The sequence below is a fragment of the Castor canadensis genome, chromosome 15, assembly GCF_047511655.1.
Source record: "Castor canadensis chromosome 15, mCasCan1.hap1v2, whole genome shotgun sequence".
Classification (NCBI taxonomy): domain Eukaryota; kingdom Metazoa; phylum Chordata; class Mammalia; order Rodentia; family Castoridae; genus Castor; species Castor canadensis.
Genome location: NC_133400.1, coordinates 87412403 through 87426629, shown reverse-complemented (window position 1 = coordinate 87426629; position 14227 = coordinate 87412403). Strand labels below are relative to the sequence as shown.

Below are 14227 nucleotides of genomic sequence, written 5' to 3'. Positions count from 1 at the left end.
CTAGGACAATGCCTAGCAACTGTCCAAACTTGAACTGGTGCCACCCTGGTTACTACTCCTTGGGATCAAGGATTATTATTTTAAAATATATTAGTCAATACTTCTCATTTTTGCCTTTAATCACGTCCCCTTGTCTTAATTTCCTTGAATACTCTCATACTTCACTATGGCACATATTTTCCCATTGCAATGCTATTTTATTCCCAAATACTACTCTTCAGGAATTTATACTGTACATGATGATAAGGAATAGGTTGACAACCTAATCTCTATCTTCACAAAATCACAATATAGCAGGGAAAACAGAAAATGTACAGCCAGGCTAACATTAAACTATGGTAATGGGCTGTGATAAGAAAAGAAACTACAATACTAAAGTAATACAGAAGGAACCATTAAATGAAGAAGGAGTCACAGAGGAGCACAAATGTGTCTGTGTGAACATGACATCAAAATCAGCGTTTCCTAGCCAGACGCAGGCATGTACCTGCATCTCAGCTACTTGGAGGCTTGAGGGAGAAGGAGCTCTTGAGGCCAGGAGTTTGAGGCCAGCTTGAACAATAAAATGGGACAAAATAAAATAAAATTGTTAAAATGAGCCTTTCCTCCAAAGGCCATCTCATCACAGGGAAGTAAGAAAAAAATAGCGGCTAAAAAACAAACCATTAAAACAAACAAACAAACAACAAATACCAACCAAAACAAAGAAAACTACAAGCAGGAAGAAATGAATTACAAAACTTTAACATGCAGTCTCCAACAATTCCCAAACTTCTGAAGTTGTAAGATTCCTGTTACTGTAACTCACCTTGACTTGGAAGACACTGCTCCTGCTGAGCTACATGCTCCTTTATTCAGATTAAATGTAACTACAAGAAAAAGTTGTTATTCCATATATATCTATGTATATGAGGAAAATTATAATAAAACTTCACAGATAAGATTTCATGGTATCCACTTTTTTTGTTTTGTTTTCATTTTATGAGACAGGGTATCAATATATAGCCCACAGTGGCTTTAAATTCTTGATCCTCTTGACTCAGCCTGAGTATTGGGATTACAGGCATGAACCACCATACCTAACCCTATTCACAAATACTCTTAATCACTGAGGCTATACTGTTAGTCTACCAAGAATATAGATTCCTGTAAAAAGTCCTCAGCTAGCACCTGTAGACTTGGGCAGACTCTTATATGTCACATTGCTCTAGCAGTCAATGCTGGCTGCTTTGCCATTCTATTTTCCCCTTTTCCCTTGCTAATAGTACTCCGTCTTTGTTTATGTGTTCATACCTCGTGTCTGCAGTTCAGGGGATAAAACACCATCTACAGCTCTGGGGGAAATCCTGGTTGTCTGAACCAAATAGCACAAACTTTGTCACTGCTTTTAAGGTGGATATATGACATAGTTCTAGCCAGTGACATTTGAAAGGAAGATCACCGGGATGAGGACAGTCTTCTAAGAGATTTACTTGCTCCTAAGGGGACTTCAAAAGAGAGGCTCTCTGCCATTCTCTAGAAAATGCTAAGTCTGGGTATGATGGCTGAGGTGCTGGCAGTTTCCTTTTATGTCTACATGGCATGCAGAACCACTATGCCGCTAGGACTCTTATTATGGAAAGACATTTCCTTATTGTTTAAACTAAACAATTTCATTCAATCTTGTTACACTTGGCTGAAGGCATCACATCCAATTCATACTGTTACCTTTTCATTTTACAGGTGAGAACAATGCCGCCCTATGAATTAAATGTCTTATTCCCAGATGTGTTGCTAGCTTTTAGCCAAACCAATAGAAAAGAATCCATATTTAAAGAAAAGCAAAGAAAAAAGAAAGAAAAATGAAAACAACCTTTCTCTTCATCATTTTCTCTGCTTAGTTCCGTGAACACAGGGGCATCCTGAAAATAAAAAAATGTGAAGGTTTAGTTTACAGTGCATTTACAATCAAAGTCCAATAGGATTAAATTATGACTTGCTACCTCAGTTGCAAGGCAGTTTGAAGACAAAACTCCACATGGCACACACCCATAATCCCAGCACTTGGGAGGCTAAGGCAAAAAAAAAAGTTCATTGCATAACAAATCTTCTCCAATTAAGAGTTATTCCAAACGATAATAAAGTTGCTATTCTATACCACACTACAGAAGTTTACCTACAATTTTATTTCTATTAAAATTTGAAAAGAAAATGACAAAAACATAAGGCAATAAAATAATGAATCTTAGCTAGAGGATTACTTTTAAAAATAAGTCTTTCTATATTATAAGACAATTTAGCATAATGATTAAGCACCTTAAACTAAACAAAGAAAACTGTGCATCAAATCTACTTCTGAGGACTCAGGGTATGGCTCAAGAAATAGAGCATCTGCCTAACAAGCACAAGGCCCTGAGTTCAAACCCCAGTACTACCAAAAAAAAAAAAAAAAAACACTTCTGTAACTTTTTAGTTCTCTTATCTCTGTCACTCCATCATCTTCGTTAAGCCACAGTTACTCTATCTTCAAGAGCCCTTTCAAAGGGATAAAGGTGTACAAAACATTTAGCACAGTATGGGCCATAGTAAGTGTCCAATAAATATTAATAGTTGATTCAACAAATTAAAAAAAAGATGCTCTTGAACTCTAACTAAAATATTTATTCTTTTCTCAAGTAATGCCTAATGCCAAGGCTAAACAACAAAATCTCACGTATAAGATAATTGATGTATTTAAACACAGAATGAGCACGTGCTGATCAGTATGCTCCCACCTTTTAGGGAAAAACAGTACTAGTATCTGAAAAGTGCAAAGTAAATTGAAGGTTTTAGCAGTGTTAAACTACAATGCTACCAAATGCTAGCAGCATGGCTCAAGAGGCAAAGCACCTTCCCAACAAGCGTGAGGCCCTGAGTTCAACCTCCCAGTGCTGCCAAAACAAAACGAAAATGCTGCCAAACAATAATGTTACTCCAAATGGCAAGCTATTTTCCTAATTTGACAGTAATTAAGAGGTGATGTGATCCTTTTTAATTTCTACAATAGGCGATTATAATATTTCCTCTACAACAGAGATTTAAATTTTACAAGTATAAGAGAAATTCAAGACTAAGGAGCTTCCAATCTTAAGCAGGAGTTTGAATTTCATAATCCAGCAGTTTTTAACCTAAAGTTTTTTCCTAAGTTTAACATAAGAAACTCCTAAAGATTACATGAACATGTACATATATATATTGATTTGACTATTATACACACACACACACTCTCTCTCTCTCTCTCTCTTTCTTTCTCTGTCTCTGTCTCTCCCTGTCTCTCTCTCATCAAGAAGTACAATTAGGACTGGAGGTATGGCTCAAGCAGTAGAGTGCCTGCTTTGTAAGTGCTAATGCAATAACTGGTACAAAAGTTGATTCAAGGGTTGCCAATGTAGTTCAGTGGTGGAGGGCTTACCTAAAATTGAAAACAAGACAAATGTTCCTCAGAAGAATGGATAAAAAAAATTGTGTTATAATCAGAAAATGGGCTATGCTACATCAATTTGAAAAAAGTGACAAATGTTTGTAAAGACATTTATCCTGAGTACACAACGTGTACATGTGTTAAACATCACACAGGACTCCATTATTATGTGCAACTTTTGTTTTTATGTATCAGTTAAAAAACTAGGCCAGGTATGTTAGTGTATACCTATAATACCAGCACTCAGGAGGCTGAGGCTGGAAGATCAAGAGTCTGAGGTCAGTAGGCTACATAGTGAGAGTCTGTCTCAAAAAAAAATTAATTAAAAAAAGTGTAAATTGGTAGTAAATTGCAAAACATTATGTTTGATTTTAAAAAGTCAGACACAATACAGTATGTTCCATTTATCTGAAGTTCAAGATAGATTAATCTAACCAATCTGAATAGTGGTTACTTCTGAGGGATGGGGTATCAATTGGAAATGGGCCTGAGGAATCCTTCTGGAATATCAGAAATACTCTAGACCTTTATATGGGTGGTGGAGCTCGCTCTCTCTCTCTCTCTCTCTTTCCAAACACATGTATGTAGAAGTTCACTGAACTGTAACATTAGATTCTTTTTTAATTTTCATTATTCATATGTGCATACAGTGATTGGGTCATTACTCCCTCTTCCCCCTACCCCCTCCTTTCCTTCCACCCCCACCTTCTCACCCCCACCCCCTTGCTTCCAACCTTCCAACAGATACTGTTTTGCCCTTATCTCTAATTTTGTTGAAGAGAGAGTATAAACATGAATAAGGAGGACCAGGGGTTTTTGCTAGTTGAGGTGAGGATAGCTATATAGGGAGATTCCTAGTTTTGCTTCCAGTAACATTAGATCAACACAAACTATGCTTTATTGCATGTACATTAGTGAGAGCTCAGTTTTTTGTTAGCATAAATTAATTATACACAAGAGTTTCATTGCGATATTTCCATATATGCATATAATATACTTTGATCAAATTCACCTCCTCTATTAAAAAAAATTTTTTTTGGTGATATTGGGGTTTGAATTCAGGAACTTGTACTTTCTAGGCAGGCACTCTACCACTTAAGCTACATCCCTAGCCCACAATATTTTAAAAGTATTTTAAAAATATTAAATGGCTAACAATTTCACATACATACCAGGCTGTATTTCCCTGCTCCCATACAGCTGTTAGAATTGAAGCCCTATAAGGAGCTTTTTTTTTTTTTTTCATCTTTTATTCATAGTGTATCCCAGTACCTACAAGAGTTCTGGCATGCAAGAGAAACTGACAAGTAGTTGCTGAAATAAAAGCCTAAAACCTGAACCCCTTACCCAACCTTCCCTTATTCATTCACCAGGCTTTTGCCCATTGATTCTCAGAGACTCTTCAGCTCAGTGATCTTATTCACCTTCAAATATTCTTGGTATTGCCTGGGCTGGACTACATGTTCCCCCACACACTGTTTAGGAAGATTATTTAATTATACAAGATCATTAAGTTAGTAACTCAGGAACTGAACCAAAGGTTTGTCTCAACTCCTAGTCCCATGCTTTTCTACTCTGTCATGTTCTTTCTTATGTTATAGGACACCTATAACAACTAAATTCAATGCTTAAAAAGACAAGTAATTTTACTTCTTTAGACATTTTTATATTGCCTCCCGGATAGTATTGCTACTCACCTGCTCCTTCCCTTCCAGACCTCTTTTCACTTGTTCTTCAATAAATTTGGCAGTTTTTTCTTCATCATCAAGGTCTTGCTTCTTCTTTTTCTCTAATTCTAGTTGCCGACGAATAGTCTCTGGGTCCCGATCTATGTACTGAATATACCAGCCTTTTGGTGTCTCATCCACTTTGCACAAGCCTTAAAAAAAAGAAAAGAAAAAAAAAAAACAGGCAGCATAAATCTGTACATAATCAAAGCAAAATATAAATATAAATGTGTTCTCTGTGTATTTACTCATTCATTCAAATATAGTAATAAAACACAAATTCCTGAAGCACATGAGCTTTTCATGTTCATACTTACAAGAAATTCAGATACAGTGGAATATTTTATCTCTTTAAACAGAAAAAGATTACATTGAGATAACATAATTAAATAGGAAAAAACACATGAAAAAGTATTATTCTGCATAGAATTATTCAAACACATCTAAGTATTTAATATTCAAGGAACACATGATTCTCTGTTAACTTAAAATGGAAAATAGTAATACACTGAATAAGTAATATATTGACAAGGAATTTCACTCTTCTCAAAGTCACATCCTATGAACATCAGACATGGGAAAAAATAATCAAAGTTAAAAAAATCACCTTATCACAGGTATGATGTTTTCTAAAGTAAAATTCATATGGAGGAAGGGATGGAAGAGATTGCTAGTAACTCTTAACCTAAATGTGAGTGTTGTGGTTTGGATATGAAATGTCCCCTGAAGGCTCATGTGCTGAACCAGTCCCCAGCCAGTGGCGCTATTGAAAAGCTATTGGATCATGCGGGCTCTACCTTCATCAATGGATTAATCCACTGATGGAATTCATAACCTGGTGGCACTTGTGAAAGATAGTAGAACCTAGGTGGGGCCTAGTGGGTGGACAATGTGGCATGTCCTAGAAGGGTAAATCTCACCCCAGCCCCTCTGTGCTCTTGCCTCCTGTCCATGACGGGGTAAGCCTCCTTGCTCCACCACGTGCCCCTCATGATGATGCTCTGCCTCATCACAGGCCCAGAAGCAAGGGACCAAGTGACCATGGACTGAAATCTATGAAACCATGAGCTAAAATAAATCTTTCCTCCTAAAGGACTGTCTCCAGTACTCTGTCACAGTGACAAAAAGTGGTAACCCAGAGAAGATGCTGCAGCAATAAATCTTTGCACTGTCAAAAGAATTATTCTAGATATTTGCATCCAACTATTATAAACTAAATCAATCCTGGAATAGTATGTCCTCTTCTCCAGGTGGCTGTTTAGTTTTTGGGTGGTACTAGAGTTTGAACTCAGGTCTTCACACTTGCAAGGCAGGTGCTCCACTGCTTTAGTCATGCCTCCAGCCCTCTTCTCCAGTTTCTTAATTGCTCTTATGTATCCTCTCTTTCATGAATTTAGAAATCGACAATCTTTTCTAACCCATCAATGAAGACACATGACAACTATTCAACTAATCTTTACCTTCTCTGCCCAGCCACTTAGTAAAATCAGTCAGAGTCTCCCACTGAGTGGCATTCATATGGATGTGCTCTCGGTGGCTGATATACTCATTGTAGACAATGTTGTTGTGGACTCTTTTAGTGCCTAAGAACAAAATACGACACTCTTGATTCTGAGAAGATTATATGATTGTAAAGTTATTATTTGCACAATACTGAAGGTGTTTACCAAAGCGTCTCCTGAGAAGTTCTAGAAAGTCATTTCGGAATTCCCTAGTGAAGAAAGAAAGGAAAGTATTAAGGTACTTTCTACAAATATGGAACACTATCTTCCTGAAATTTAAGCATCATACATTTTTATGTCCAAATGATATATGAAACACCTATATCACTATCTGCTATGAATCTTTAAAACTAAACAAGGAAATAACCCCAAATGATTACAGCTTTTTTGAAGGGGAGGGAGGTACTAAGGCTTAAATTCAGGGCCTTGCATTAGTTAGGAAGATACTCTACCACTTAAGCCTTTTTTGCTTTAGGTTATTTTTCAGATAGACTCTCACACTTTTTGCCTGGAACAGTCTCTGACCTCAATTATCCTCCCTATGCCTCCCACATAGCAGAGATTATAAACATATGCTAACTTTTTGCCTGGGCTGGTCTCGAATTGCTATCCTCCTATCTCAGCCTCAGTATTATAGCTTTTAAGGATTATAGTTAAAAATCGGTTTGAAGTTGAAACATTTTCTTAGTGAAGCAGCCATACCAAATTTACCAAGTTATCTTTGGAGACGATTCTTCACAAGGTCCCTTAGTGCAACTGAATGTTGCATAATACCCCATTCTATATATGACAACAGAACTGTCTTATTGCACATGAAGTTGGCACTTTATGTGTCACTTGAAAGTGGGTATTGTATTTATGAAGTGCTACATAAACGTGAGCAAAACAGAAATGTTAACACTCAAGATTAAAATTCAGCAGAACAAATCATAATAGAAGTTAAATTAGAAAAAGAAATACAACAAAACTCATACAAAGATTTGAGGGTCATGACAGAGGTGATGTTAACGTGAACAGTTACATGTACATGGTACCTACATAGGTAAAGAGGAAGAGAAGGTCATTCCCACTAGCATACAGCCGTATATTGAGGCACCATAGATTTAAGAAATAATGTTCAACCTTCTTACCGCAGATAAAAAGGAAGACAAGTAGAAGCAGAATAGAAAAAGAAGGAGAAGATATGACTGTGAAATAAGGTTCAGGCTAATTTTTCAAGTACCTTCCATATCATGCTAACTAGATCTAGTTTTATGCAGGCAATGGGAAATCACAACATAATTTAGTTTGGAAATTAATTTGTTAAAATCTGTAATTTAGAAAGATAATCATGGCAAAGAGTAGAGAACAATAATTGTGAAATTATTTTCCCCAAACCAACAGCATCACAGTCCCCTGGGGGCTTGATGGAATGTAAAATCTCTAGCTCCATCTCAGGCCCACGGCATCAGTAGTTGGGTGAGCAGTCTTCTATTCTACCTCCAGCTGGTTCTGTGCACACAGGGGTTTGTGAACCTCTGGCATAAAACTTGCACAGAAGGGGCTGGAGCTATGGTTGGGAAACCATAAGGAAGACACTGAAATGCCTCAGGTGAGAAAAACGGAGAACTAACACTAGGGCAGTGAGAATGGAAAGGCATACGTTTCAAGAGTGGTTTTTACAGTAGAATGACGAGGGGATTCCAAGAGGAATTAAGATTTACAGCTTAGAAGTCACATAACTATCAGTTAACACAGAACAAGAGGCAGGTTTGGTGGGGGAATACTGAAATCAATTTTAGAAATACTGACTCTGAGATAGCCTTCAAAAATACATATTAGACTTGTCAAGGAAAAAAATATTTGTTACTCAAAACAGATGTCTGGAATCAACATCATGACTTAAACATCCAAATATAAAAATAACATAAAAGAATAATGTGACTCCTGGAGACTACGTGGAGTGGGATGAAAAGAAGTCAAAAAGGTACCTTGAATAATGTTTCTGCATTGGGGAAGCTGAGAGAGGAAGAGGAAGCAGAAAGGGAATAGAAGTAGGAAAATCATGAAAGAACATAAAGCAGAGAAGTGTTTCAGTAAAAAGTCACTGGAGAAAGACCAAAGAAGAAGCAGATGGAAAAGGACACAAGCAACTGAAGGGCAGAAGTCAGCCTGCAGTGTTTAGGTGGTCAGAGGAGTCAATGGGAGATGGAAAGGACGGCGGTGGAGTACAGATGCTCTTGCCAGAATGGTCTTTCTCAAAGTGTGGCACGTGTGTCCTGGGATATTCCAGATTGTTTTAGGTGGAAAGACAATTTTTGCCTTTCTCGCTTGTTATTTGCACTGATAGTGTAGAAGCAATTGAGGGTAAGCCTGTCAGCAGCTTAACACACAAGGCAAAGTAGTGGGCAGTAATGTAGATTTGAACTAGTAGTCAATGTTATTCTTCAATGTTGTGTGCTCACAGTAAAAACAAAGGCTAGTTTCATCTAGAATGTCCTTGACGGAGCAGTAAAACCTACTGATTGCAATAAATTTCAGCCCTGAGGAAGGCATCTAATTCCATGATGAAACAGAATTATAAACAAGCTGTTGCTGTGACTGCTGCTGCTGCCCAACAGTTGTCTTGAGACAAAATAGTTGAACTATCTTTTTCATGGACACACTCTACTTGAAAGAACAACAGATGCACAAACTACCATCATTCCAAATTGGGTGTCTGGTGTATGTTTTTCCAAAACTGTTAGCCTGTCACATCAAGGAAAAGAATAGACAGTATCTGAGGCAATGATAAAATCTGAGCTTTCAAGTAACAATTCGAATTTTGGCAAACCAGCCCTGACCACTGTGAACTTGACATGCTTCCCAATACTTGCAAATGTTCTGAGGATAGTAGTACTGATATTAATGAATATGAGCTGATGATATTGTATGATAAAATGTGTCACCATTTGAAAGATTTGTTTAACTCAGTGTACCAATATTTTCCAAATGACTAACATACATTACAAAATCATGCATGGGTACAAGATCCACTCAAAAGATAAGACCAATGGATTTTAATTGTAACACTATAAAAAGTTCATTGATCTGGCTTTAGATTCCACATTACAAGTAATCTTTAAAAAACTGCCACACATAAAGTACTGGATACTTTTCTAAGCACTTTGAAAGTATTAACTCACTTAACCTTATAAACCCTGTGAAGGATCAACAATACTTGGAAGAGGTGCTATTTTTGTTGTTGTTGTGGCATTGGGGCTTGAATTCAGGACATACACCTTAAGCCACTCCACCAGCCCTTTATTGTGAAGGGTTTTTTTAGTGTAGGGTCTCGCAAACTAGTTGCCTGGGCTGGCTAAGAACCTTGATACTCCTGATTTCTCCCCCTGAGTAGCTAGGATTATAGGCATGAGACACCAGTGCCTGGTGAGGTACTATTTTTGATGCCATCTTACATTTGAGGAGACTAAAGCAGAGGAAAACTTAAGTATTTTATCTGCGGTGCCCTTCACAGCACCTAAGTAGGGAAGATTGTGAAGTAAGGAAGCTGACAATATAGTCTATGTCCTCAGTCATGACTGTGTTAGAATGAAGATAGTTTCATAGTTTTGTATGTTTGAAGTAGTAGGAAAGAAAGATAATCAGTTGTGAGAAAAAACTTCTATAACAACTTAATAAGACAAAAGCTGAGCAGAAAGAATAACAGATCTCCAATATATAAAATATTAAGCACCTATTAAATGTCCAACTGAATAAAGCTTGAGAAAACAATGTTTTTTAGTTAACTTACTCTGAAAAATAATCCATAAACTGTTGAGGATTTTCTGAAGCCAGCAATAGTTGTCTCTGATGAGATTCAGACATACAATGACACTTAAATCCATTCTATAAAAAAATGCAAAGGTAGCAGTTAAATTCTTGTTTTTTAAATAAAAACAATCCCATTGTCTTTAGTGTCATCTGCTAATAAAGGTCATCAAAACTGTATACGCTAACATAAGATGTGAAGGTAGAGGATATAAGGATGTGTATTAAAAGCTGTTGAAAAACAGGGGGTGGGAGGTAAGGGGTAAGGGAGAGTATTGGAAGGGGTTAAATGGACTGAAGTAAAGAATACCCACAGTGGGCATACATTGAGACACCCTTTAAACATCAACTTAAATATTAATAACGAAAACAGGACTATAAAATAGGTATAGTGTGGGGGAGTACTAGTGAAGGAAGGAGATTAAGGTGATGGTATATGGTAACTAGACTTCATAGACCTATATGAACCAGAACAAAGAAACCTCTTGCAATTGCTTTAAGTGGGGCGGAGAGGGGGTTGAGGGGGAGAGATGATGGGGGTGATGTAAATCATGTACAATATAAGTCTAATTGGAATTGTCACTACAAATCCCACCCCCCATATAACAAATATGTGCTAATAAAAAATTATTTTAAAAAAACCCTGTATGCATAGTAAGGTCTCAACAATAGGGCTCATCAAAACAGTATGAACAGATGTTTTTGAACTCCCAGCAGATGACACTCAAAACATATATACATATATATATGCACACATATATACTAAATTTATATATATATTATGTTTTACATACTTGCATATATATAGGATTTTTAATGACTTTTCATTTTATTGATCATTTTTAGTTGGAGACACTAATCCAACCCAGTTGTTTTCTTGACTTTGTTTTAGAATGGATCTCTTCTGCATCATCTAGTACAAGGCTGTATCAAAACAATGATACAGCCCACTATCTGCATAATCACTACCTGCGTCTGAGATCTGTGTTGTAGGTATCTGAGTCAATGTCCTGGATGGATGACACCATCACCTCTAATTTTTGGCCCTAGCTATGGTACTCATGGTGGAGTCTCACGAAGACTACACTGACGAGCATGCTGCCTCAGAAGGCAACTTACGGGATTCAGTAGTTAAATTTTGGTTTAGGTCATCAAAATGGACCCGAAAAATCTGCTGTTTAATGACAGATTGTTTTTAATAGATAAATCTAATCACTAGCTACAATCACCCTACAGCTTTTTTTTTTTTTTTTTTACTTTTTATGGAGGTGAGTTTCACCAACTTTCTAATCAAAGAACAATCCCTTAGATCAAAGAGACTGAAAAATAATGCTATAAAAACCAGACATTAATAACAAACATTACTGGTCATAATAACAGAAGAGTGCCTCCATTCTTTGGACTCAGTTTAAACAATTCTTATTGAGCAGCTACTTTATAGAGTGGTATACAAGTACTTGGAGGAATAAAATAAAGCCAAATAGCTCGTAGTGAGTTTCCACTGCACAAACTATCTTCACTCACTTTCTTCTATTTCTACCTCACTCTCCAAAATCCATTGTGGCCTATTACATAAACCTGTTAAACATATTACATCCATACTTTTATAAGATGATTGTAAAAAACATATACGTTTTGACATACTGCCAATCTCTTCTACTTAAAGTTGATGCTTATTCTTCACTAGTTGGTAGCAGAAAAGAAAAATGTATCTCTTCCATATCCCCTGTCTCAGTGAACAGCACTGTCTTATACTCAATCACTCAAGCGGGAATTCAGAAGCACCCCAGATTCTTCTCCTTTTATGCTCAATTTATCCTTGAGTCTGTTCAGCCTTCTTAATAACTCATATCCAGTTGCTCTGCTCAATCCCATTGCACTGTTCAGATCTCAGCACTCAGTTTTGCTTAGAGTAGTTCCCTAATCTTTAGTCACCTAGGAACTACTTAACACCATTTTTTGCCTCATGATAAACTACCTGTATGAATCACAGTTATTTAAATTTAACTTTAAAAAATTAGGGGCTAGAGGAGTGGCTCAAGTGATAGAGTGCCTGCCTAGCAAGCTCAAGGCCCTGAGTTCAAGCTCCAGTCCCGCAAAAAAAGAGGCGAGGGTATGGTTATGTAAGCCTATAATCCCAGCTACTTGGGAGGCTGAGGCAGGAAGATGTCAAGTGTTCAAGGCCAGCCCAGGCAACTTTTGAGACCTATCATTTTCCCTCAGTTAAAAAAAAAAAAAGTCAAAGTGAAAACAAAATAATGCTATTCAATTTTAGAAACTGAAAGTGGACAGGGCTGGGGAGAAACAGAAATATCCAGGATTGGACCCCAATTTCCCAATATTGTTAAGTAGAAGGCAGAGAAGGGAACATGTAAAGGCCAGCTTTCCCTCTCCCCCAGCCCTCCTCATAGGGAAGGGCAATGGAGGGACCTGCAGGCAAACAGGCCCAGAATCACATGAACCTTACTCTGAAAACTGGAAAATAATGAAAAGAATTATCACTTACCCTTTTTCCAGAGGATCTGCATTTCAAGAGAACAAAACAGCCCTAGCTGATGAGCAAAAGCTGGATTTTACAAAAGTATGGAACCTATTGAAGCCTTTAGATCCAAGTACCAGTTGACAGAACTTTAACAGAGGAAGATGGCAAAAGACAATCAGAAGACAATTCAACATAGTGGGCAGGCCACAGGACAACTGCTTGCCCTAGTCTCTGCAACAAGTCAATGTCAAGGAAAAAATGGGTGAAGTGATTTTATTCTAAATTTAGAATTTTCAGAGTTAGATTTAGCCCTAGTCACTGTTCACAATTCTTCCATGGGGCTCCACGATTCACTTCATTAAGGAGGGAAAGTTTAAACTCCGTAAAACGGCATACAAAGCTTTTCAAGGTCTGCCGGACTCTGACACTTTACATACAATCCGCTCATTTAAAACTCAACAAGAATCTGTACAAGCAGATACAATTATTATTCACAATTTACCCATAAGAGACGTTATGTAACTTGCCCAAGACCTTCTCACTATTAAGTGGCACAATTTTGACAGTTTAACTCCAGGTAAATCCGTAATTGTAACCACAGTACTATTCTGGGGCTGGCACATTGTAAGCGCTCAATAAATGCTTGTTAGAGGAATGGCGTGGAAGAACTTTTTTCTTTTTCACCAGATGCCAAGGAGGTGTGACTCCTAGTCACCCTATTTCTGTTATGACTCAAGTGAGAGATGATTATTATTGGTATTACTCGGGCGCTCCACTCTGCACTCACTCTATAGGCTCCTAGAAGAGCTGCAAAACCTTTTGATTTTATTTTAGGGTAGGAAGATGGGGAGGAAAGAGATGTCAAAGACCACTGGTGCCCGGCTCGGACCGCAGACTGCAGAAAAGGACAGCTCTACTGAGCTGAGTAGATGACTAGCCCGGTGCGGATCCCAGAAGCCTCACGATCTGGAAACGCGAGTCGTGCGTCCTCATCTGCGTTAGGAACTTAAACCTGGATTTCCAGCAGAGCCCCCCGGAGGAGATGGCGCTATCCCAGGACCACTTACCTCATCCCGGCACTGCTTCTGGCACATCTGACAATACCAGCGCAGCTTCTGAAGTCCTTTGGATTTGATCCTGTTGGCGATGGCCTTGGGAGTAAGAAAATCTGACTTCCCCATCGCGACCACAACAGCGACCACTTTCTGAAGCACAGAGTTCCGCCGACCGGAAGCGGAACTGAGTAGGCGGGACAAACCTGACAGCCGGAAAGAGGTGGGGCCTGGGA

At 37.9% G+C, this 14227-nt stretch overlaps 1 protein-coding gene across 1 annotated transcript in view; it reads right to left on the bottom strand.

The window, feature by feature from the left end:
* Kin (Kin17 DNA and RNA binding protein) overlaps nt 1-14192 on the bottom strand; it is a 34048-nt gene extending 19856 nt beyond the window's left edge. The window contains exons 1-7 of the mRNA XM_020172777.2: nt 14007-14192; nt 10441-10535; nt 6834-6877; nt 6627-6749; nt 5137-5318; nt 1853-1901; nt 809-869 (exon numbers count right to left, since the gene is read on the bottom strand). Coding sequence (XP_020028366.1) covers nt 809-869; nt 1853-1901; nt 5137-5318; nt 6627-6749; nt 6834-6877; nt 10441-10535; nt 14007-14120 — 668 coding nt within the window. The 5' untranslated portion in view covers nt 14121-14192. The remainder of the gene's footprint in view (nt 1-808; nt 870-1852; nt 1902-5136; nt 5319-6626; nt 6750-6833; nt 6878-10440; nt 10536-14006) is intronic.
* Between the last annotated feature and the right edge of the window lie 35 nt (nt 14193-14227).